Here is a 26506-nt window from a genome sequence, read left to right as displayed (position 1 = left end):
TTCCTCCCATCGGGGGGGAAGTGCGGGAGCGGGCACAGGCGGGCGCGCCTCTGATCGGCGCCCCCAATTGGGGGCGCTCCGCCATTTTACGTGGGCGGGCCAATTAAGGCCCCCTCCAGCACTATGCGCTCCCTGTGCAGGCAGGGGGGTGGGAATTACCTCAGCTGGGAGTGTGCTCTTCTGCGCATGCGTGTGTAAGAGCACACAGATCTCCCTGAGGCAAAGTGCTGCCTCAGGGAGAGTTTCAGGTTTAAAATTTGGAATACAAATGATAAAAAAATTTCCCTGACATTTCCCTGACACCGTCACATGAGTTGGGACATGTGCATAACTTTTAATGAAACCTTTAATAAGGCTGACTTTTGCATCAGTCTTCACGGTGGAAGACACGAGTAACATCCCCAAAGTTCAAGAGAGTCGGGGGGGCATAGGTGAGTATGGTGGCCATTACCAAGGAGAAGGTTCTAGGAAAACTGAAAGGTCTGAAGGCGGATAAATCACCTGGACCTGATGGATTACACACCAGAGTTCTGAAGGAGATAGCTGAAGAGATAATGGAGGCATTAGTGGTGATCTTTCAGGAATCACTGGAGTCAGGGAGGGTCCCAGAGGACTGGGAAATTGCTAATGTAACCCTCCTGTTTAAGAAGGGAGTGAGGCAAAAGACGGGAAATTACAGGCCGATTAGCCTGACCTCGGTCGTTGGTAAGATTTTAGAGTCCGTTATTAAGGATGAGATTTCAGAATACTTGGAAGTGCATGGTAAAATAGGGCAAAGTCAGCATGGTTTCATTAATGGGAGGTCATGCATGACAAATCTGTTAGAATTCTTTGAGGAGGTAACAAGTAGGTTAGACAAAGGAGAGCCAATGGATGTTATCTACTTGGACTTCCAGAATGCCTTTGACAAGGTGCCGCACAGGAGGCTGCTCAGTAAGATAAGAGCCCATGGTGTTAGAGGCAAGGTACTAGCATGGATAGAAGATTGGCTGTCTGGCAGGAGGCAGAGAGTGGGGATAAGGGGGTCCTTCTCAGGATGGCGGCCGGTGACTAGTAGAGTTCTGCAGGGGTCAGTGTTGGGACCATAACTTTTCACTTTATACATTAATGATCTAGATGAAGGAACTGAGGGCAACCTGGCTAAGTTTGCAGATGATACAAAGATAGGTGGAAGGACAGGTAGTATTGAGGAGGTGGGGAGGCTGCAGAAGGATTTGGACAGGTTAGGAGAATGGACAAAGAAGTGGCAGATGGAATACAACGTGGGGAAGTGTGAGGTCATGCACTTTGGTAGGAAGAATAGACGCATAGACTATTTTCTAAATGGGGAGCGAATTCAGAAACCTGGAGTGCAAAGGGACTTGGGAGTCCTAGTCCAGGATTCTCTTAAGGTTAACTTGCAGGTTGAGTCGGTAGTTAGGAAGGCAAATGCAATGTTGGCATTTATTTCGAGAGGACTAGAATATAAAAGCAGGGATGTGCTGCTGATGCTTTATAAGGCTCTGGTCAGACCACACTTAGAATATTGTGAACAATTTTGGGCCCTGTATCTCAGGAAGGATGTTCTGGCCCTGGAGAGGGTCCAGAGGAGGTTCACGAGAACGATCCCAGGAATGAAAGGCTTAACATATAAGGAACGTTTGAGGACTCTGGGTCTATACTCGATGGAGTTTAGAAGGATGAGGGGGGATCTGATTGAAACTTACAGAATACTGAAAGGCCTGGATAGAGTGGACGTGGGGAAGATGTTTCCATTAGTAGGAGAATTAGGACCTGAGGGCACAGCCTCAGGGTAAAGGGAAGACCTTTTAGAACAGAGATGAGGAGAAACCTCTTTAGCCAGAGAGTGGTGAATCTATGGAATTCATTGCCACAGTGGAGGGCTGTGGAGGCCAGGTCATTGAGTGTATTTAAGATTGAAATAGATAGGTTCTTGATTGGTAAGGGGATCAAAGGTTACGGGAGAAGGCGGGAGAATGGGGTTGAGAAACTTATCAGCCATGATTGAATGGTGGAGCAGACTCGATGGGCCGAATGGCCTAATTTCTGCTCCTATGTCTTATGGTCTTATGGTCTTAATAAAAATTTAAATACCCTCATGAAACCTCATCCCAACCATGGGTGAGATTTCATGCTTTTTCCAAAGCCCGCCAGGGCTCCCGGCCTGCCCGCCAACCTTAAGGTTAGACGGGCAGGTCCATTAATGATTTGAATTGGTTTTTCAATGGCCTCAGTATGCCAGTGACAGGTCGGCGGGCGCACAGCTGATTCGGCTGCGTCCCCGCCAACCTGAAAATGGAAGTGACATGTGATGATGTTGGGAGTTCCACCTTGACATCATCCCGCGTCATTTTACGTGTCCGCAAGCGGGCCCTGCCCCCGCTCGCCAACCGGAAGATCCTGCCCTTGGTTTCTCTCTCCAGAGATGCTGCCAGACCTGCTGAGTTTTTCCAGCACTTTGTGTTTTTATCCCTATATGGCTCAGTGTCAAATTTTGTCTGATATCGCACCTGTAAAATGCCTAGGGGATGTTTTTCCACGTTGAAGGTGCTATATAAATTCAGGTTGCTTTGTTGTTCCAGTCGGCCTACCTATCTATTGCAGCACAGCTGGCAGTTAAAAACAAATTGATTCTTGGGGTTGGATGTCACTGGTAAAGCCGGTATTTATTGTTCATCTCTAGCTGCTCTGAACTGAGTGACTCACTCGGCCGCTTCAGAGGCCATTAAGATTCAATCACGTTGACGTGAGACTGGAGTTACGTATAGGCCCAGACCAGGTAAGGATGACAGGTTTCCTTCCCTAAAGGACGTTAGTGAACCAGTTGGGTTTTTTAACGACAGTCCAACACCTTCAGGGTCACTTTTGCTGACACCATCTTCTCTTAAGCTGAATTGAAATTCCCTAATGGCCGGAGTGGGATTGGAATCCACGTTCTCTGGGATACCAATATCATAAGCAATAGACTACCCCACTCTGCAGCGGGTGACTGAAAGACGATGCTTCAGCAGAGAACTGGAGGGAACTTGCAGCTTGACGCAGTGTGCGTCAGGAAAGCTAAAAATAAAAATAATCAGTCATGATGCTGGAACTATAGCAGGTTCCACATTGATAGTTTGCTAAATATAGTCTTTGGGGCTTAAATCGCACTGTGTGATATTGGCAACGAGTGCATTTATATTAATTTGTCTGCTGTTTTCATGGGTGAATAACACAATCCTGCGTAACAGCAGCCATTGCACTTGAAAGCAATTCACTGCGTATCAAGTGGTTTGAAAGATGTGATAATGTGCTATATAAATGCAAGCTTCTCTTTTTGTGAAACGGGCTAATGCCTTTTAAAAATACTCAATACCATGAAGGAAATGCATTACACCGAATCATTACCGGCACTGCACAGCATGCATGCACCTTGCATGCAGCAAGCCTATCCCAGAGACGGGGTGAAACTGCTCACCGGTGCCATGAAGCAGGCCAATAGCGGATTGTCCCCTGGCTTTACGCCACATCACACTGACCGCCAGGGATAGGACAATCAGTAAAATTCTGCTACCCATTCACTGTAGGCACACTGCTGGTCTTTGTAGTGACTGACAAACCAGATGATCTCAAGTTCAAATCCTGCCACAGAAGTTTATGGTCAATTGTGAGCAGGTAGCAGGAACAATAAAAGAAAATGACCAATATAGCACTCAAAGCATTATAAAAACCCAACTGGTTAACTAATGTCCTTTTGGTCGGGGGGGGTGGGGGGCGGTGGTGGGTAAGAGGGGACAACCTGTCACACCTCCTCACCTCGTCCGGTGTCTTTAACACTGGCCTCACATGCCTGGTTCACTCTTCATGGCCTCTGAGTCAGCTCAGCGAGTGCAAGTGGGCAATAAATGCAGCCCTGCTGGTATAACTCACATCCGGACAATGCTTGTCCTGTACAGACAAAGCCCTTTGCTCTTTTGTGAACAGTTCCCGCCAATGGTGCTGTTGGATGCGAGGCGACACTGTTGAGGGGAGGAGGAGCCCCCCCAATGAGTCACGTCCACACCACTTGTCTGGTTGAAACCATGTCACCACTGGTGGGGGTAACGCCAGGCCAATACTGTCTGGCACAGGTGGTCATATTTCCCACCCATGGGCTTGTGCCATTGCCAGCCCTTCCTGAGAATGGCAGAAGGTTGGTGGGCAGAAGGAAAAGTCACGTTTCACAACTTAGAAGCAACGGCTTAGACACAGACCTCCCGCCCTCAGATATTTCCTCACTGCTGTTGCCGGTATTAAGCCTGCTCTGAGTTACGAGCAGGAGGCTAGTGTAGTGATTCGAACACAGTGAGGATAGAGCAGAAGGAGAACAGGGACTAGGATGCAGTTGATGCTTAGGAGAAGGGAATAGAATCATAAAACACAGGAGGGGGCCACTCTGCCCTTGCCATCTCTGAATGGTCAGAGTGTTATATAGAATTTGCAGCACAGAAACAAGCCTTTCTGCCCAACTGGTTCATGATTCGGGTCCACATGAGCCTCCTCTCAATCTTCATCATCAAATCCTGCCAGGCAAAGCGTTAACCATGCTACAGCAGTGAAGCTATGTGTTTTTTTTTTGTTTATTCACAGGATTTGGGGGTTGCTGGCTAGGCCAGCATTTATTGCCCATCCCTAATTGCCCTTGTTTAGAGGGCATTTAAGAGTCAACCACATTGCTGTGGGTCTGGAGTCACATGTAGGCCAGACCAGGTAAGGACAGCAGATTTCCTTCCCTAAAGGGCACTAGTGAACCAGGTGGGTTTTTATGAATTTCATGGTCATCACCAGACATTTAATTCTGCCATGGTGGGATTTGAACCTGGGTCCCCAGAGCATTACCCTGGGTCTCCAGAATACTAGCCCAGTGACAATGCCACTAAGCCACCACCTACCCCTGTGCAACACTATAGACGACATTTAATAATAGCGACACCAACTTGGATTTAATGCAGTAAAACATCCCAAGACGCCTCATAGGACAGAAGCATTACGAAACAAAATTTGACACTGAGCCACATGAAGATTTATTGAGGCAGGTAACAAAATGATTGGTCAAATATATAGATTTTAAGCAACATCTTTGTGGAGGAGAGCGTTTTGGAGAGGAGGAGGCATTTATGAGTAGAATTCCAGAGCTTGGTGCCTAAGCTGCTGAAGGCATGGCTGTCAACAGTTGCGTGATTAAAATCGGGAATGCTCAAGAGGCCAGAATTGGAGGAGTGCAGATATCTCAGAGAGTTGTGGATATTACAAGTTTGGGAAGGGAAGAGGCAATGGAGGTGTTTGGAAACAAGTACGAAAAGTTTAAAACTGAGGCGTTGCCAGACTGGGAGCCAATGCAAGTCAGTGAACAGTCTCCTCCACAAAGATGTTGCTTAAAATATATATATTTGACCAATCATTTTGTTACCTGCCTCCATAAATCTTCATGTGGCTCAGTGTCAAATTTTGTTTCGTAATGCTTCTGTCCTATGAGGCGTCTTGGGATGTTTTACTGCATTAAATCCAAGTTGGGTGAACAGGACTTAGTGCTAGTTGCTGTATGGGCAGCAGATATTTGGATGAACTCAAGTTTTTGGAGGTCCTGAGGCCATGAAAGGTGCAGATCTCTCATTTTTAAGCCAACTTAGATGATACATGACTGGACCAGTCCTCAGAATCAAAGGAGTGAAAATGGGGAACGTAAGAAGTGAGTAGCAAGGGTGGAAGGCAGTGAGTGATTAGCGGGAACTAGAGTGCCCAAGGAAGAGATGAGGAAATCATTTAGCAGGTCAACAGTGCCAGAGGCGCCAAGGCTGGAGAGAGGGAGTTGAAAGTTTGCAAGTGATTTTGGCAAGGGAACTGGGCATCTGATGTCTTCTCTCTTGGGCAGATTGTGAGCATGGTGGAATTGGGAGGCAGTAGGAAGGGTAGTGTGGTTGGCAAGGGGACAATGAGTTGGAAAAAAGTAGCCTTGCGAGTAGTTGTTGCTTGGAAGTTAAAAGTCCAGCAAATTACTGAGGGTGTGAGGGTGTTCATAGGTACGAGTGGGAGAAGTTATGTAAAGGGTGAAATTCAGTGACAGGACAGAAAGCTCAGAGGAAAGAAGACTAGAAGATTTTAGGTGTAAGTTAAAGTTACCAAGGACACAAAATCATTCAGTGAAGAGACTAAGGGAGGAGATATTGGTTTAAAAAAACTTGGGAGGGAGCCCATGATAGTGATTTTTTAAAATGAAACAAAGAAAGTATTGCATTGATATCGCATCTTTCATGACCTCAGGACATCCAAAAGCAATTTACAGCTAATTAAATGCAGTCACTGTTATAATGCAGTAACTGCAACAGCCAATTTGCACACAGTAAGCTCCCTCTGAGATAAATGTCCAAATAATCTGTTTTGGTGATGTTGGTCAAATGGGAGAGCGGAAGGCACAGAAAAGGATGGGATGTGCAAATGAAGATGCCATTGGAGTAGGAGGGAGTTGGTGCAAGTTGGCATTTGGCAATTAGAGCTATGTCACTGGTGTAGTGGCTTGTTCAGGACAAATATTGGAACGTGTAACAAAGTAAGAAGGCTGTTGTGAGGGAATATTAGTTATCACCTCTAAGCCAGGTTTCGATGGGCGTCAGAATGTTGATTGATTTGCCCATTGATGAGACAACTTATTGATTCCGTCCATCCAAAGTTGGGTTGTGTGGAGAAAGCACTTGGAGTTGTATTGCACTCGATTGGTGATGAGGGTAACAGTGGGAGCTATTGGAACTGATGCATCAAGAGAGTCACTCAAGACATGTACTGTCACAGCACCAAAGCTCCTGAGCTTGTGACTTTTTCACATAGTGTTTCTATACCAAAATGCCAAGTAACAACATTAGGATGGTAACTGGGATGGAGAAGAAGATTTGTGTTTATACAATGCTGCCACAACCACCAGATATCTCAAACCATAGTACAGCCAATAAAGCAATCCTGAAGTGTCCTCACTGTTGCAATATAGGAAATGTAGAGTCCTTAAATGCTTTGAAAAATTAAATGTATTTTTTATCCAAAATTTTAGAATGTCGTGAATTTAAAATGAAACACTGTTTTGACTTTGCAAGCGACTAATGAGACAATTCAGAAACCCATCTTAAGCTAGTTAGAAGGCTGTGGAGAAGAAGCTACCAGCCACTCTCTCATTGTGCAGTCAATTGTCTAACCTCACGTTCTTTCAGATGAGATATTAAACCAAGGCCCTATCTGCCCTCTTGGGTGGATGTAAATGATCCCATGACACTACTTCTAAGAAGAGCAGGGGAGTTATCTACGGTGCCCTGGTCAATATTTATCCTTCAATCAACATAACTATTTAAATTCTTTCACGGGATGTGGGCTTCACTGGCTAGGCCAGTATTTTTATTGCCCATCTCTAATTGCCCTTGAGGAGGTGGAGGTGAGCCACCTTCTTGAACCACTGCAGTCCATGTGGTGTAGGTGCACCCACAGTGCTGTTAGGGAGAGAGTTCCAGGATTTTGACCCAGCGACAGTGAAGGAACAGCGATATATTTCCAAGTCATGATGGTGTGTGATTGGAGGGGAGCTCTCAGGTGGTGGTGTTTCCATGTGTCTGCTGTCCTTGTCCTTCTAGGTGGTAGCGGTCATGGGTTTGGAAGGTGCTGTTGAAGGATAAAAAGGCTAATTTAAAAAAATAATTGTTTTGCTGTTTGTGGGAGCTTGCTGTGCACAATTTGGCTGTCAGGTTTCTTACATTAAAACAGTTTCTACATTTCAAAAAGTACTTCATTGGCTGTAAAGTTCTTTGGGGGCAACTGAGATTATGAAAGCTGCTATATAAATGGAATTCTTTAATTTCTTTAACTAATTGCATCAGCAAAACCACATTTCAGTGAGGTATTGCTGCATACGAGAGTGCAATCCCAAGTTAATGTGAACTTATCTAAAGACAACGTGCTTCATGTGCAAGATATCTGTTGAAACAAATCAACCAACAAGAAGATACAGAATGGCCTGCGTTGAAATTAAAGTTTGTGTCCTTGTTTTCAAATCTCTCCATGACCTCGCCCCTTCCCAATCTTTCACCTCCTTCAGTCTCATAACCTTCCTGCACTCCTCTAAATTCTGGCCTCCACTCCACCATTGTTGGCCGTGCCTTCAGCTATCTGGACCCTAAGCACTGAATATCTCCTCTAAACCTCTTTACCCCTCTCTCCTCCTTTAACACAGTCTTTAAAACCTACATCTTGAAACAAGCTTTTGGTCACCTGGCTTAATCGGGTCCTAATAGGCTGGGTGTCAAATTTTGTTTGACAATGTTCCTGTGAAGCACCTTGGGATGATGTGCCATGTGTATGGGGCCATATAGTGAGATGGTGGCGTAGTGATAACGTCACTGGTTTGGTAATTCAGAGGCCCAGGCTAGGTCTCAGAGGGCATGATTTTGAAACCCACCATGGCAACTGGTGGAATTTAAATTCAATTAATAAATACCTGGGATTAAAAGCTAGCTTAGTGATGACCAGGAAACTATTGTCAATTGTTGTAAAAACCCAACTAGTTCACTCGTGCTCCTTAGGAAGGGAAACTTCCTGTCCTTAGCTGGTCTGGTCTGGCCTAATGTGACTTCAGACCCACAACAAAGTGGTTGGCTCTTAACTGCCCTCTGAAATGGCCTGGCAAGCTGCTCAGTTCAAGGGCAATTAGGGATGGGCAACAAATGCTGGCCTTGCCAGTGATACCCACATCCCATGAAAAAATAAAGGGAAAAAAAAAAGCTTGTCAGCAAAAATAAGGCACAGATTTTAAGATAATTAGCAAGAGAACCAGGAGAAAATTAGGAAGTTTTTTTTTTACGCAGAGAGTGACGATGGTTTGGAATGCACTGCCTGAAATGATAGTGGAAGCAGATTCCAATAAGATTGGATAAATGCTCGTAAAGGAAATATTTCAGGACTTTGGGAAAGAGCAGGGGAGTGGGACCAATTAGATAGCCCTTTCAATGTGCTGGCACAGGCACGATGGACTAATTGGTCTCCTTCCGTGCTGTAAGACTCTATAGATTTGATGAATACTTTTAGCTTGATTGATATGGTCTGGCTGTTTCCCATCTTCTGGTGCAAACAAGGGACAGAATTTTCACTCCGGAGTTGGGAGCACAGAATCCAGAAAGTTTCTGACTCCACAACCTTGACTCAGGAGAATGTGCCCTGGATCTTTGGATATTCGTTCTGGTGAGTGGAGGTGTGTGTTAACGGAAGTCTGCCCTGCCACCCCAGAAACAGTGCGGAGGCAGCCACAGGGACTGGCAAGTGCTGAGGCCGGCTGGTTAAAAGGCCCACCTCGGTGCTATAAAAAGAAAACAATAAACATTCCTCTAGCCCTCACCCCTCATGCCCCCTCTGCCAACTTAGTACCAACCCATGCCAACTCATGACCACCCCCCCCCAACCACCTCCCTTTTCCCTTCCACCTCATGCCAACTCACCCAGTATCCAACATGGGCAGACCTCAGGAGCCATGGTGAGATTAAATAAAATAAAGTTCTAAGGGCAGAATTTTACATCCCATGGGCAGGCGCGAGCTTGGCGTAATTGGGCATGAAATCACGCAGGATGACATTGGGTGAGCGTCCCAATGTCATCACGCACTCATGCAATATTTCACTCGGCGGGCGCGTGCAAAAGCTGTAAGCGCACCCACTGCCAATTAAATGGGCAACTAAGCCCATTAATGGTACAATTGCCTCTGATTTTTTTGTGGCCCGTCCAACTTTATGGTTGGTGGATGGGTGAATCGGCCGGGGGGCCTTTACATTTTTCATCAAATCTCATCCAAGGGCAGGATGAAATCTCTGTTATGAAATAAAATAAAAATAAGTATCTGTGGACAGCATTTTTATGAGGTTTATTTTCAAGTGCTTGATTGTGTTGCATGAACACTTTTTTGCCGCTTTTCAAACCTTTATTTAATCATTTGAAGGTCTGCAGCTCCCCGAGGCAACCGTCTGCCTTCAGGGAGCTCTCTTGCAGCGCTAACCCATGCCCTCTGTGACATCATCCCCGCTCTCTTCCTGTCCACACCCTGGCAGCACTGAGATTTTCAATGCACATTTCACGCTGGCTGAAACCACGATCAGGGGCTGATTGCAGTTGGAAATCCATTTCCCAGCTCAGTCCGGGTCCGCCAATCGCATGCACCCACCAAAGGTAAAATTCAGGCCTAAGTGTCTATTGTAGACTTCACTTTTTAAAAGTGCTCTCATTCATTTAAAACCCGTTCAATACATTTAATTTCCTTCAAGTACCTAATCCCTTATAAAAAAAAAACAAGCATTTCCTTCAAGTATTTAATCCATTATGAAAATAAACATTTGTATTCATAGTCCCATATCAAAGGCTTGGAGCTGTCAATAAAACTGTGATCTTACAGGCTCCCCCACTGTGATAATGCTAGGTTGTGCAATCTGTTATGTAGCACTAATCCTATAATGATAGTCCTTAGGCTTATGTGAACAGGCAGCTAGTGAAATTGCAAGCAGCTACAGCAGGCTGTTTTTTTGTTCAAAAATTTAAAGGGCTTGGGGATTTAAATGACATGACAGCTTGACGGTCCAATTGAGCTTATCCACTTTTTATGTACACGCATGTCTAATCTTAACAACCCCAAAGGGCAGCTGACCTCTCCCAATGGGGTACCCAAACCTCTCCCAAAGGGGTGCCCGGGCTTCTCCAAAAGGGTAACCTACCTCTTCAAAGAACTCCGGCAGGTTTTGACATTTTCCTCAAATGTCTAAAGCTCACAAGTTGTGTTTTGGACATCCCAGTTATGAAAATTGCATCTGTTTGAAGTCAGCTGCACTTTTACACATGCCGCTGCCTCTGTGAACCATGGATATGCAAACTACAACCCAACCGCCCTTCACCCCTTGGCAAAATGGTGGGTTCCATGTTCAGGGGCGTAGACTTCCGGAATCAGGTCTCCGATGCCACTTTGGCTAATGTGCGGAGCTGTTCCGGCTTTGCGAAAATTCAGGCCAAGAGTGCATTAATGATAGTTCATGCAACTCCAGGTGCAGGACATTGCAGTTTAAAGGGGTACATGAACCCGCTAATCCCTTTCACAGCACAGAATCGTGGATGTTTAGGTTCAGTGTCTGCCTATTGAAACTACACCTTGCTGTGAACATGAAGAGAGAGAGTTGGGAAAGAGTCCATATCGTAAAACTGATAAAATAAAAAGTACAATATGGCTTATTCAATGACATATTGACATTACTGACCACAGAAACTGGGGTTGATCTTTTCAGTGCAGCAAAGGTTGAGGGGAGATTTAATAAGTGGTGTTCAAAATAATGAGGGGTTGAGAGAATCAATAAGGAGAAGCTGTTTCCATTGATCGGGGATTTAATAACTGGGAAGCACAGATAATTGGGCAAAAATACAGGGGGAAGAGATGATAATTTTATTTATGCAGCGAGTTATGATATGCTGGAATGCAATTCCTGAGAGAGTGGTGGAAGCAGATTCAATATTAATTTTTAATACAGAATTGAATATATTTTTGAAAAGGAAAAAAATTCCAGAGGTAAAGGGAAAGAACGTGGTATTGGGATTAATTAGATAGCTCTTTCAAAGAGCCAGCACAAACACAATGGGCCAAATGACCTCCATCTGTGCTGGTCTCAGCTTAATAGGCAGCACTCATCTCCAAGCCAAAAGGTTTTGGGTTCAAGTCCCACTCCAAAACTTCAACACCTAATCTAACCTGGTACTTCCAGTGCAGTACTGAGGGAGTGCCACACCTTTGGAGGTGCTATCTTTCGTATGAGACATTACACTGAGGCCCTGTCTGCCTTCCCTGGTGGAAGTATAAGATCCTTGGGAACTATGTTGAAGAAGAGGCAGGGGAGGACCCTCAGTCAAAATCACAAAAAGGTTATCTAGTAACTAACACATTGCTATTGTGGGAGCTTGCTGTGCACAAAAAGTGGCTCTGAGTTCCTTACATTAGAACAGAGACTGCACTTTTCAAAAGTATTTCCTTGGTTTTGAAGGAGGTTCTATGGTGCTACATAAATGCAAATCGTTAAATATGTTGAAGCATGAATTAGTGAAATAAAAACAGAAAATGCTCAGCAGGTCAGGCAGTATTTGTGGAGTTAATATTTTTGCGATCTTTCATCAGAACTGGGAAAAGTGTGTCAAGAGGAGGTGTGAGTGGCAGAATAGCCAATGGGAGCATATCCTGCTATTGACACCTTCTCTAGACACATCCCTTGTTTCCTTTCTTGTCCCATTACCATTCCCTTTAATCTTGCACCTTTTGTCATTTAATCTCTCCTGCCTTGCACCCTATCACAGACCTTCCCTTTTGTTCTTCTTCCCACCCTCCCCTGCACCCCACCCCCTTCCTAACCCCCAACTTCGCTTGCTCAGAGTCTATTACAGCTCTAACTTTTCCCCAATTCTGGTGAAAGGTCATTGACCTGAAACATTAACTCTGCTTCTCTCTCCACAGATGCTGCCAGACCTGCTGGGGTTTTCCCCCGCATTTCCTGTTTTCATTTGAGATTTCCAGCAGTATTGTGTGTTTTGCGTGAATTAATTGATATTGTTGGCCCATCTGTTTCTAGGTTACATTCACAGTTACATCAGCCCGTCAGTGTATGAGAGCGGAGGGGAGAGTCTGACAGCCCCCCAGCCTGTCTATACCAAAGTTGGCGAAGTGTATGGGGAGCCAGAGGGGCTGGGGCCCGACAGCCCACAGTCGGGGCTGGCCAGCGGCTATTTCAGTGGCGAGGCGGCGGTCAGCGAGGGCTACAGCATGGACGCCTTCTTCATCACAGACGGCCGGTCGAGGAGGAGCGGCGGGAGCGGCCGCCAGGCCGCCCAGCGCCACCGCTGCGGTGAGTGCGGCAAGACCTACGCCACGTCATCCAACCTGAGCCGCCACAAGCAGACCCACCGCAGCCTGGACAGCCAGCTGGCCCGCAAGTGCCCGACCTGCGCCAAGGTCTACGTCTCCATGCCGGCCCTGGCCATGCACGTCCTCACCCACGACCTCAAGCACAAGTGCGGCACCTGCGGCAAGGCCTTTAGCCGGCCCTGGCTGCTGCAGGGCCACCTGCGCTCGCACACGGGCGAGAAGCCCTTCGGCTGCGCCCACTGCGGGAAAGCCTTCGCCGACCGCTCCAACCTGCGGGCGCACATGCAGACCCACTCTGCCTTCAAGCACTTCCGGTGCAAGCGATGCAACAAGACTTTCGCCCTGAAGTCCTACCTGAACAAGCACTATGAGTCCGCCTGCTTCAAGGGCCCCCAGGAGGGGGAGTCCTGAAAGATTAAAGAAGAGACACCACAAAATACACAAATGCAAATCTCCTAAAGGAAAAATAAAACTCTCCACCTCAAAGCAATACTTCCTGAGATTACTTACAAACTTTGTTTTTTTTAAAAAAAAAATATATGCTGGATTTGCTCTTTTTTTGAAAAGAAAAAGGAAAACTGGAACACCCTTCAAAGTTGTGGCATGACATGAAGATTATATTTTTGTCATGCTCCAGGAACATTTTTTTTTGGATGCTCTTTCTATACTTCAACCAACGGCGGGAGGAAGAAGAAAAGAAACAAAAGCACTGGGATCATTACGGCTGAGATGCACACCTCCGTGCACAAACACGCAGATAGCTGTAACAAACAGGCATGTGTGCGCACATGCACATCTGCACAGGGACTCCGTTGGCCACACACAGGTACAGCCAGTCTCCCAGAGCACGCCAACGACACACGCGGCCACGCACCAGTGAGTAAACATGCAGCCACATGCATGCGCATGCAGATACATGCACATTTACAAATAGGCATGTGTGCACCTACACGTACATCTGCACATGCACACGTGGACACATGTGCACACACAGGTATAGTCGCTCTTCAAGAACAAGCTGACAACCCATTCTATGGATGCATGCACACACACACACACACACAAACACACATATGCACAAACATGCAAAGATGACCTCTGTATTTTTTATGCTGCTCTTTGCTACAGGACGGGATATATTTATTGCATCTTCCACGGCGATTGAATTGTACTCGACTTTTTCAAAAGGGTAATTTTTTTTCATTGTTCTGAAGACAATGCAATGTTTCCAAGTGTGTTCCCAGGATTGGCCCGTCAGCCAGCAGTGTGTGTTAAGGCTGATCATTTTTTTTTCCAACAAAAGAAAAATAACATTTTAGTGCCATTTTCTTGAATTAATCTGCAGTAGAATCTACCTACAGTGACCATATGCATCAGCCGCCAAAATTGAACTGAGCCTCCTATGAGTGTACAATCTGATCAGTTGGTGCTGGAACCCTGTGCTACCCAGTGCTAGATGGCAACTTAAGCAACTGCTTAGTCAGTAGCACGATGTGAAAGTTCCCCTTAGGCAGATACGGAATACAACATCCTAAACACAGGGCATATTTCTGCAAGATATATTCATCTCAACATAGAATTACAACACAGGATAAAGCCATTTGTCTCAACTGGTCTATGTCAGCGTTTATGCTCCATACCAGCCTCCTCTAACCACATCAGCATTATCTTTTATTCATTTCTCCTTCACATATGTATCTAGCTTCCCCTTAAATCTATGGAGGTCTTGTGGTGCAGTGGGTAGCCTCCCTTCCTCAGTCAGAAGCTCTGGGTTTGAGTCCCACCTCAGAACTTGACGACCAAGGAAGGAGCATTCATACCACGGCCAAACAGGTTGAGTGTCGACCTGCAATTCCTTCCGACACAGGTTAATGGCAGGCGGTAAAAGCGGGAGAGATTCCTGGTGAGCCATGTGATGGAAAGAAAATCAGAGCCTCCACCATCACCATCCATAGCTCCAGACTGCAAGAGGCATGTAAAAGCATATGTTGCTGCAGCAACTCAGACTCCCTGAGTGAACTGTAACACGCCACTCCTTCTGGCACAATGTTCAAAATTCTAATCACTTTTAGAATAAGGAAGTCTTTTTTTCCCCTGAATTCCCTTATTGGTGACTACCTTCTAGTTATGGCCTCTTGTTTAGGACTTCTCACATGTGGAAACGTCTCCTCTACCAACCTATTAAATCTCCTCATAATTGGAAAGATCCAGTCTGTTCAGCTTTCGCTGATAGTTATTCCCTCTCAGTTCTGATTGCGTCCTTATGAATCCTTATTGCACCTTATCCAGTCCCCCTATATCCTTGTCATGAGTTGGAGACCACAGCTGAGCATGGTATTTTAAATATAGTCTACCCAAGGTTCTATGCCAATTTAATAAAATATCCCTGCTTTTCAATTCTATTCCTTTACAAATGAACTCCAGCACTTTGTTTTCAGCTTTTATGGCCTTCTTAACTTGCATCTCCACTTTTAGTAATGTGTACAGTTACCCCTAGATCCCATGGCCCCATTTAGACTTTTATCCAACGAATTTTCAGTCTTCTTATTCTTCTGACCAAAATGCAGTAGCTCCCACCCATCTATTGAATGTCCTCCCTTATTCGAACACTCATCCATGTTTTCTGGTATTTTGTTTTCCTTTTGTGCAGCAGGCACATGGATCAGTTTTCTTGAATTACTTGTAAAATTCTTACTGTCGGGATGAATATAACTTATGCAGGTATGTTCTAAGTTTCAGGTCCACTACGATATGTTTTTGCCTAACTGCTGAGCTTATGGTAACCACCAAGGAATTGACTATATGCTCAACTAGTCATAGCGATCGTTTGGGGTTACCTTCCACATTGCAAATTGGCACCCACCTTCACTCCCACACCAACATTGACCACACTTCAAAAGTAAGTCATTGGCTGTGAAACATTATGGGATGTCCCAGGGTGGGGTGGGGGGGTGGTGTTGAAGGTGCTATGGAAATGCAAGTTTGTTCTTCACTGGCCAGATCAGTCACTGTAACTGGATTCTACTGTATTTAAACATTGTACAGTATTATGATTATTTATTATCATTGTTACTAATAAAGGGGTGCTATTTTCATGGAACAGTGTTTCTGAGGGTGTAAACCCTTATGTAAATTCCCTGTGCTGATGTCACACAGAGGTCGTTTATTGGTGTGTGTGTTTTAGTCTCATCCACACTGCGCTGTGAATGTGCCAACTAAATACTCTTTCCATGAAATGGCGCCCCTTTAAATTTATTGAGCCAATCATCTATGAGCCATGGATTGTTAACCCTTGTGTTGCCAAAGCGCTTGCCACTTTGAAAAAAAAAATGTTTTTTTTTTAAGTTTACGCAACTATTTATGTATTTAACTATTTATGTATTTAACTATTTAAGTATTTAATTATTTATGTATTTAATGATTTATTTATTCATGTCACATACTTACGAGGTGCAAACATCACTGAAAGGGGCTGGGGTTTTGTGCTGAATTCCTGACAGCTCTGAACTATTTTTTTAAACGCCTTCATGGGGGTTTTTTTTGTTGTTGTTGTTGTTGCAATGCATGGGTCACTTGAGAAATACAATTTGGGGAATTGAGTGAATGTCGATATTGTAAATAAGGCACTACGCTGTATTCCAGCAATAATTCGATGATGCATGGCTTTCCTCCCTCTTCTAGTTTATGATACCTTTAACAAGAGAATGCAGGTATTGACTGCAGTATTACTTAACAATGGAAATCAGGGATCTTGCAGGGGATGGAGCAAGCATCTGCGGACAAAGCATTAAGTCGTCTTCCTTTGGTTACAGGATCTGTGTCAGGCTGCTGTTGTGTGCTCTTTGCCCTCCCCCCCACCACCCCCGTTATGTCCATGGGAGATTTTGCGGAGGACATATGATTGTTCACTCTCTCTGCTTTTCAGAAGTTAGGCTTTGCCAGGACATTTTGTAACCTGGTTTAATAATCTATTCACACCGTGAGCCCCTCACTCGTCTCCCTGGTGTCAATTGGTGGGTTCGTACTATATAAATCTTTGCCCACTCCCCCTCCCGTCAATTTCTTCCGGTCTTAGGGCCAGGAGGAGGCCATTCAGCCCCTCAAACCTGTTCCAAGGCTCAGTTTGATCATGGCTAATTATATCTTAACTCCACCTACCTCCCTTGGCCCCTTAATACCTAAACAAAATCTATCAATCTCAGTTTTGAAATTTTCAATTGACCCCCCACCCCCCCAGCTTCTACAGCTTTTTTGGAGGGGGTGGGGTTGGGGTGCAGGGTGGGGGGAACAGAGAGTTCCACATTGCCATTACCCTTTGTGGGAAGATGTGTTTCTTGACATCACCCCTGAACAACCTAGCACTAATTTTAAAGTTAGGCCCTTTGTCCTGTACCCCAACCCACGAGGGCAAAAGGTTTCTCTCTACGTACCTCATCGATCCCATCAATCAGCCTAAACACTTCCTGAAGTTGCTGGCTTGAGTAGAATCTCATCCAAGCATCCATTCTTCGTGCCCGCTCCGGCGCAGTGAATCTAGGTGAACTATTTGACCTTAGGGGGCATCACAGCCAAGCACAGGTCCTATTTGCCGGTTAGCAATCAGCACAGGGACCGTGATTGATTTTAGTGCTCTGGCGCAGGACCATCAGTGGAATCCCTGATACTGTCCCAGAGCAGCTAAGCCAACACAGGAAGCGATTTAAACCTGGTACGTGAGAATCACTTCATTATCCAACATGAGCTCAGCTGCATTGGAAACTCCTTTGGCTTTTATAGTTTACTGCCCTCTAGTGGGAAACTGCCACAATTTTAACTGCTGATGCCATTGGTTTATAATGCAATAGATAATTGGTTTATAATGCAATGGATCTCACTGCAAAACCAGTTTTTAGAGATTTGCATTTATTGTTACTTTAAATTTTATTTCCAATTTTTTTTTGAACTATGAGCTATAAGTACTGATTTGATTAAATTCAGCGTGTTACATGTTGTGGCTGATTTAAAAACAAAACACAATTCATACTCATGCCGGCTGACTTGAATTTTAAAATTCTGACCCTTGTCTTCAAATCCCCCCAGGACCTTGCCTCTCCCTATCCCTGGAACCTCCGCCAGCCCAACAACCCTCCGATTCTGGCCCTTGTGCACTCCCCACACGCTTTGCTCCACCATCGGCAGCCTTCAGATATCTCAGCCCTCAGCTCTGGGGAATTCCCTCGATACACCCCGCCACCTTTCTACCTCTCCTTTCAGATGCTCCTGAAAACCTACCTCTTTGACCAAGTGTTTGGTCACCTGTCTAGATGCCTCCCCCTCCGGTTCAGCGTTGGTTTTCTGTCCAATCATGCTCCTGTGAAGCACCTTCGGATGTTTTACTGGGTTAAAGGATGCTATATAAGTGCAAGTTGTTTTTAGGATGCAGATGATGCTGGCAAGACTGCATTTCTTTCCAACCATGTGTTGGCCTCATCCCTGCTTACCTCACACTGACTGCCCATGACTCAGTAATTTGCACCCCGTAGTGTCTTCTCTGTCCACTGCAGAAATCTCTATCCTATAATAGCAACTCTGCCAACCGCAACATGGTGTCCCTCATAGCCCCCTTCCGCTCAGTTGCTGCAGTGGATCCAAGGAAATTGTCCTTGTTGTCCCTGGCACAAGGTAATTGGGTTGGGGAGTGGGTGGGGTGCGAACCTGAGTAAGGAGAGATGGGAGTGAGGGAGGTCCAAGGCAAGAGAGGCCTAAGGTTTTCTCATGGATATTGTATATTTAATATGTCTCACAGCAATGCAGAGATGACACTTGTTTCTATTTTTTTATTATTCGTTCATGGGATGTGGGTGTCGCTGGCTAGGCCAGCATTTATTGCCCATCCCTAATTACCCATGTTCAGAGGGCATTTAACAGTCAACCACATTGCTGTGGGTCTGGAGTCACATATGGGCCAGACCAGGTAAGGACGGCAGATTTCCTTCCATAAAGGGCATTAGCGAACCAGATGGGTTTTTACAACATTCGGCGATGTTTTCATGGTCGTCATCAGGCTTTTAATTCCAAATTTTTATTGAATTCAAATTTCACCATCTGCCATGGTGAACCTGGGTCCCCCGAGCATTACCCTGGTCTCTAGAATACTAGTCAGCGACAATACCACTATGCCGCCGCCTTTTAAAATATCTCTGCAATCACGAAATGTCTACACCATGCTCACAGCTCAGATTCTAGTAGCTTCTGCTTGCTTTGCTCTCACTCCACACCCAGGCTTAACAAATCAAGCACAGTGAGCATAGATCAGTTACCAGGCTGACTTAATCAAACACAGGACAATTGAGCAGTTGAACACTAAAGTGGGGCCCATTAGAGGCACTCATGCTAGCCCTGACCCACAAAGTTCAAGAACACATATTTCAAACAGATTGCCTGACTTGCCGATTTAAAATTGCAGTCCACCAGATCCGGGCAAAAAAGATATGTCCTGAGTTGAAAGGTTTGTCTTATCAAGAAAGGTTGAACAGGTTGGGCTTGGAGTTTAGAAGAATGAGAGTTGAGACTTATTGAGACATGAGATTCTGAGGGGACTTGACAGGGTGGATGCTGAGAAGACGTGTCCCCTTGTGGGGGAATCTAGAACTAGGGCACATATTTTGAAAATAAGGGGTTTTCCAGTCAGGACCAACCATCCTCGATTTTGTGGAGCCATCCTATAATTGAGGTGAATGTCCCATGTCCTGGGTCGTTTGATGCCGGGACGCTTTTTGTCTGTATTTTCAAATCATCGCTTCGCAGGCTGCACCTGACCCTCTACTGCATGATTTCCGGGTTTCCTCGATTTGCATGCGTGTGCATTATGCTCCCCTCCTGGTGGCCCACTCCCATAGTCTGGGACCACCCTTCCCCCAACCCCTCCACTCCTGCTGTGCGAATAGCCCCATCCCTGTCCCTACAGTTCTGTACGCCAAAATGTATCTTATTTTCTTTCCCCCAGACTTGGTCACCCTGCTCCCATTTAAGATGGGGACAAAGAGGAATTTTTTGCTTTCAGAGGGTGGTTAAAACTCTGGAATTCCCTTCCCCAGAGAGCAGTAGAGGCTGGGTCATTGAATTTTTCTAGGCTGAGTTAGGAAGATTTTTATCAACAAAGGAATCAAGGGTTATGGTGGGGGACAGAGAGGAAAGAGGGGTTAAGGCCACAATCAGATCAGCCATGATCCTATTGAATGGGAGTGCACGCTAAAGGGACCGAATGGCCTACTCCTGCCACTTTTCTTTATGGCCTTATGTGGGTAATTCCTCCACGCCATTTTAACTGCCCCCAACTGCCCACCCAAACTAGTTTACTCTTGGTGGGGGTAGGGTTATTCGGTTGGATGTATTCCTGGAGGTTTCATCACATGATCTCCTTCTGCCCTCCATTGGTCACCCAACTTGCCCATCCTCATGTGCCAACCAATCGAAACCCAAAGCAGGCTTTTCATTATCTGATTGGACAAATCTTGGCTATCGATGAAAAAAAATCTTCCTTTAATACTGTCTTCAATATTTTTGCAACTAATAGATGAAAATATATTAAGAAAGTTATTTTAAAAACGCACACAATTTTCTGTAGTGTGCCCTATGATTTTTTTATCCCCTGGGAGTTTCTCACCACCGTATCTTGGGGAGTCATCTTCAATTAGGGTGATTCCAGGGCAAACCTGGAGGAGTTGGCAACCCTAGGTGGAGTAGGGTGAGGGGCAAAAAAAGAAAGATCTTGCATTTATATAGTATCTTTTCAGGACCTCAGAGTTTTTCTCAGGTGCTTTACAGCCAACGAAGGTGCAGCCAATTTGTGCACGGCAAGCTCCCGTAAATAGCATTGTGACAATGACCGGATCATCTGTTCCTTTAGTGATGTTGACCGAAGGATACATATTGTCCAGGACACTGGACACTAGTGCCATGGGGTAAAAAGGCCTTGGTTTAATGTCTCATCTGAAAGACAGAAGTGGCAGGGGGTTAGAATGGACGCATGAAGCCTAGTTCAGGCCTATATAACAAGGCTAATGGACACCATGATGACTGACTAATAGCTCCTGTTTTAAAAGCCTGACTGCCTGACTGGCCCCCAATTAAAACCTGAGAACCTCGCCTATGGTAGATTGAGGTTGCAAGTTTGACGATCTCTTGGTGATGGGAAGGTGACAGCTCGGAGTGGAAGCAACAGATTTTCCCTACACAACCCTGAAACTTAAAGCCCAGTAACAAGTGACCAAAATGTCTGCTGATGTATACATGGTGATATCTGATGGCTAGTCAATTTTTGTTCTATTCATTCATGGGATGTGGGCATCACTGGCTGGGCCAGCATTTATTTCCCATCTCTAATTGCCCTTTGAGAAGGTGGTGGTGAGCTGCCTTCTTGAACCGCTGCAGTCCCTGTGGTGTAGGTACACCCACAGTGCGGTTAGATACGGAATTCCAGGATTTTGCCCCAGTGACAGCGACGGGTCGGTGATATATTTCCAAGTCTTGCAGAGCATCTCCTAAAGGTGAGAACCATAAATGTCAGGGGAGAGGAGGCGATGAGAGTGCTTATTTGAGGGGGTGGGGCGGGGGAATTAAAGTGAGTTACTTCTCCTTTCATGATCAGGAATAAGGCCCATGAAATTAATATTCATAAACTGTTACACTGAAAACTCCAGGAAACAAACAGCAACTGAATAAAATGCTGAGTGAACAATTTTAACCCAGGATCAATATTGTCTGAAAGCACTAACAGCAATCTTCACAGAACCTGCATTAAAGGACATTATCCTATCTCCTGTTGTATGTGATGACCACAAATCATTTTATAGATTATAAGCTCAAAAACTATTTAAAATATATGGTCGAAAATAATAGAAACATTCAATCTAGATTTCTGAGTCTGATTCAGATGCTGTCATTAGCTTCTCTCTCTGTCATTTCTCTCTCATTCTGATATTCTCCTCTCTCCTCCATTACCTCTCTCTCTACTATTCCCTCTCCCCATTCCTCATTATCTGACTCTCTGGCTGTTATCCTCCCCTCTCTTCCCCGTTCTCTCTCTCCCCCACACTCTCTCTCCCTGCTATCTCTCCTCTGCATTCCCCATTTTCTCTCTCTCATTGCTATCCCCCTCTCTTTTGTCATTCTCTCTCATGCTGCCATCTCCCTTTCTCTGTTTTCTCCCACTCTCTCTGATATCCTCCTCTCTCTCTTCCATTTTCTATTTATATAACTCACATAGCTGGCATTATAGTTAGTTTTAGAAAAAGTAATTTTTGTATATAAAGCAAAAATGTATATTCTGCTGCGTCAATTTATACTTGCACTCGGTTTTTATTGTACACTCCATAGTGTACAAGATGTACACAATTTCTGGAATTTTCCATACTATTTTATTCTTTATAAAGAAAACAGGATTTGAACACACAACTGTAGAAAGCACAATTGTACCAAACCTCTTTGCCAAACTTCAAAAAGGAGAATAAAGGATTTAAATATCTCTCTCCCTTGTGTTTATTTTGGTGTTTTTTTGACGCTGTTTCATGTGTTGGAATGAACCTGTTCTTCTTTATTACCTGGAGACCTGAGGGATCACAGTTCACGGTCATTGGGTCATGAGTTCATCTTGTGCTGGTCACTCAGGAACCTGTCCTGCCTGTTTTCAGAAAGGTTCCCCCTGAAACACAGAATTTAAAAAAAATGTTTTAACCGCCTGGCTCAGGACCTCCCAAAGGAGTTCATCAACTTAGCACCAATAATTAACATGCAAGGTGGCAATATTGGAATGGTGGCTCACCTTAGCTCATCCATCCTGTGCGACCCTATAGTTCTGGTCCCCAAACACACCTTCCAGCTATCTCTTAAATTATCCTTGGATTTCCCATCTCCACTGTTGATTGCATCTCTTCTGTTCTGTGCCCTATGTTCGTCTTTACCTGGTTTGCACCTGTTTTCCCCTTTGTCGTCCTGTCACAGTTTAATTTGTTCCAGATTCACCTTTTCTGCCTTGGTTTATTCATAGCAACCCGTCACGCAAAAGGGGACCAATCTGTGTCGGTGCTTTTAAAGTGCTCTCCAATTAGTCCCAATCCTCCCCCCTTTCCTCACGGCCCTGCAGGTTTTTCCTTTTCAAGTACAGTCTATACCCAGTTCCTCTTTTGAAAGCTGCGATTGAATCTGCTTTCGCCATCCTTTCAGGCAGCACGTTCCAAGTCACAAAAAACCAACTGTGGAAAAATAAATTCTCATCTTCTTTCTGGTCGTTTTGCCAATTATTTTCAACCTGTGTCCTCTGGCTGCTGGCCCTCTTGCCACTCTTATCAAAACCCTTCATTATTTTAAATACCTCTAATAAATCCACACTTTCACTAAAGCCAATTTCTTTCAGCATTTCTTTGTAACTCAGTCCTCTGACACTAATCTTGTGGATCTTCCGAGTCTCCCGTAGAAGTGGTTTAACCAACTTGCACCTCGGTTAAGTTCAACGGAAGCTTAAGGATCAGCAATTCTTCTTTCGATTAGGCATTTTACAATCTTCAGGGACTGACTTCAAGGGTTTCAGGCCAGAACCTCTGCCTCTATTTGTTCAGATAGCATCCACTGGTACTTCTTACTTTTGTCATTTTCACCTCCTCTAGGCCCACTTTCCCTGCCTCTGTAATTATTTAAAATGTGTTCGATCTCAAACTTTTTCCAGTTCTGATGAAAAGTCATCAACCTGAAACGTTAACTCTGCTTCTCTCTCCACAGATGCTGCCAGACCTGCTGAGTATTTCCAGCATTTTCTGTTTTTATTTCAGGTTCCCAGCATCTGCAGTTATTCACTTTTGGTTCTCAGCTGGCAAAATCTAACTGTCAATATAATTCATAGGATGGTTACAGCACAGAAGGAGGCCATTCAGCCCATCTTGTCTGTGGCAGCTCTCCGAAGGAGCAATTCACCTAGTGCCATTCTGCCCTCTTCTCCCCGTAATCCTGCAATTCTTCCTTTTCAGATAATAATCCAATTCTCTCCTGAATGCCTCAAATGCCTTGAACATTCACCACGCTCTTAGGCAGTGCATTCTAGATCCTAACCACTCGCTGCGTGATAAAGTTTTTCCTCATGTCACCATTGCTTCTTTTGCCAATTACCTTAAACCTGTGACCCCTTATTCTCGATCCTTCCACCGTGGGAACAGTTTCTCCCTATCTACTCTGTCCAGACCGCTCATGATTTTGAATAACTCTATCAAATCTCCTCTTAACCATCTCTTCTCCAAGGAAAACAGTCCCAGCTTCTCCAATCTATCTTCCTAACTGAAGTTCCTCATCCTTGAAACCATCCTTACGAACCTTTTCTGCATTCTCTCTCTCATCCAGCCTTGCTTTAAACAATAAAACTCAGTGTACACATCACACCCATTTGTAAATCATGGTATATTTACTTGTGTCTAACTATTTTTAAAAATCTATTACTTTTACCTGCTCTCTAATTGATGGGGGAATTAGTTATGATTTGTGATTGACGCTGAGAAGTTACACCTGTAAAATATTTCTATAAATATAAAACGCCCAATTTGTGAAACTGTCCATTTCATGAAATGGCCAGTCAAATTGTCCATTTCTGGAAATGGACAGTCTACCTGCACTGTTCATGAAACTGGCAGTTTGACCACCCAATTCATGAAATGGGCATTGGAAATCTTACCCAGTTCATGAAATGACCAACTTTTAAGAATGAAAAATAAAATTTCATTCACAAATGTACAATCTGCTTAATTCTGTTTACTGTCTTATGTTACATCCAGTATTATATCCAAACCATTCAGATATAGCTCATATTCATCAATAATTACAATACAGCAAGAACAAATAAACAATTCATACATGCATAATGTGCCTTTATTCAATGTACATTTCAGATTCATTGTGACATCCAAACATTTCATATTCATTGGTTTATGTTCTGTTATATTTCATTCAGGATCACACCCAAACCATTCAGATAGATTATACATCAATGTTTACAAAAACAGCATAAATACAATTCATACATATTTAATATGCCAGCACTGGTCAACGTTGTCACAGGACTTGTGGCTGTGACAGGCACTGTTACAGCGGAGACCTGCTTTCAAGCAGGAACATCGTCTTGATAAGCAGTTACTCCTGCAGTGACATCTCTGGAAGCCTTGCCCACCACAATCACTTTGAGCACGTACAATCTCACCTGGGCTGAGTTATTCTGGTGGAATGCCTTCTGCATTCAGTAACTGTACTGCACAAATTCAAACTGATTCCTGGCGAATGTGCCTTTCACAATCCCCTTACCTGTTCCAATGATGCCAGTCCCATCTTTTGCCAGCACCACACCTATAACATTTGGTGAGTCACCTTTGCTGATGTCAAATGCAGACACTGGAACAGCCACATTGTCTCCAACACCAACAGCCCGAAGTGACCTTGTGCTGTGTGCCATCATCCGCTTGGCTTGCTGTGCGCTGTCCTGGTGTACCGCCTTCCTTGCACATCTGGCAGGTTGATGTTTTTCATTGGGTTTAGGGTCATTTGTAGTGGATGATCCAGAAGACTGCTCAGCGCCATTCATGGAGGATGGTCCCGGGGATATCTCAGGATCGTTCATGCTGCATGATCCGGGGAATGGCTCAGGGTGGTCCATGTTGGGTAGTCCAGAGGCTGAATCAGAGTCATGTACGGTGGATGGTTTTGTTGTTCATTGCCCACTGAACAAAGTAGATGTCTTAGCTCCATTGAACACAGTTGTTGTCACGCATCCAGGCCAATAGCTTCAGCTTCATGTCACCATTACTGCGTTCCACAGAGCCTTGACTCTGGGGATGTCTGGGGCGCCCATTGGCCAATACCAGTTCTTCCCAGAGTGTTGCCCGTTCATGGATGGCCTGTGCTGTGAACTCCCTTCCGTTATCTGAGGGAAGAATATGTGGAGCTCTGGCATCTAGAAATTTGAGAAGCAGCTCCTGGACAACCTCAACTGCTCTCTTAGATTTCAAAGGACGAATGACATGGAACTTGGAACTTATATTAAATTTTACACCTTCCACCAATCACCATTGTGCCTTTATAGACATGGGGCTGAATCTTCCATTCGGCATGTGGGGGTGGGCCCCACATGCTGACATGTAAAATGACACGCAGTGATGTCGGGCGTGCGTCCCAATGTCACCACGCGTCATTCCGATCTTCAGTTCGGTGGGCGCGCAGCGGAGTTGGCTGCGCACCCACCGAACTGACAAAGGCCTGTTAAGGCCATTAACCACCTAATTAAAGTCATTGGGCTGAATTTTGCCGTTGGCGAGCATGGGGGCGGGGCCCGCTCGCCAACACGTAAAATGACGCGGGATGATGTCGGGCGGAACTCCCGACCTCACCCCGCCCCATTTAAATCTTCAGGAAGGCGGGGGCTCAGCAAAATAAGCTGTGCGCCCGCTGACCTGTCAATGGCTAATTGAGGCCATTGTCAGGATTATTAAAACAATTAAAGGACCTGCCCATCCAACCTTAAGGTTGGTGGGCAGGCCTGAAGCCCCAGCGGGGAATAGAAAAAACATGAAACCT

The 26506-nt window shown here is 45.0% G+C and overlaps 1 protein-coding gene across 1 annotated transcript in view; it reads left to right on the top strand.

Annotated features, from left to right (window-relative positions):
- The window catches only part of LOC144689119 (transcriptional repressor scratch 1-like), a 36010-nt gene extending 11060 nt beyond the window's left edge, over positions 1-24950 (top strand). Inside the window, exons 2-4 of the mRNA XM_078556260.1 lie at positions 12630-13313; positions 21880-21956; positions 24894-24950. Of these exons, the coding sequence (XP_078412386.1) occupies positions 12630-13313; positions 21880-21956; positions 24894-24950 (818 nt within the window). The remainder of the gene's footprint in view (positions 1-12629; positions 13314-21879; positions 21957-24893) is intronic.
- The last annotated feature ends 1556 nt before the right edge of the window (positions 24951-26506 follow it).

This window comes from Cetorhinus maximus, chromosome 13, assembly GCF_964194155.1.
Source record: "Cetorhinus maximus chromosome 13, sCetMax3.hap1.1, whole genome shotgun sequence".
NCBI classification, from domain to species: Eukaryota; Metazoa; Chordata; class Chondrichthyes; order Lamniformes; family Cetorhinidae; genus Cetorhinus; species Cetorhinus maximus.
The sequence above is the reverse complement of the archived record's forward strand: the minus strand, read 5'-3'. Positions and strand labels throughout refer to the sequence as shown.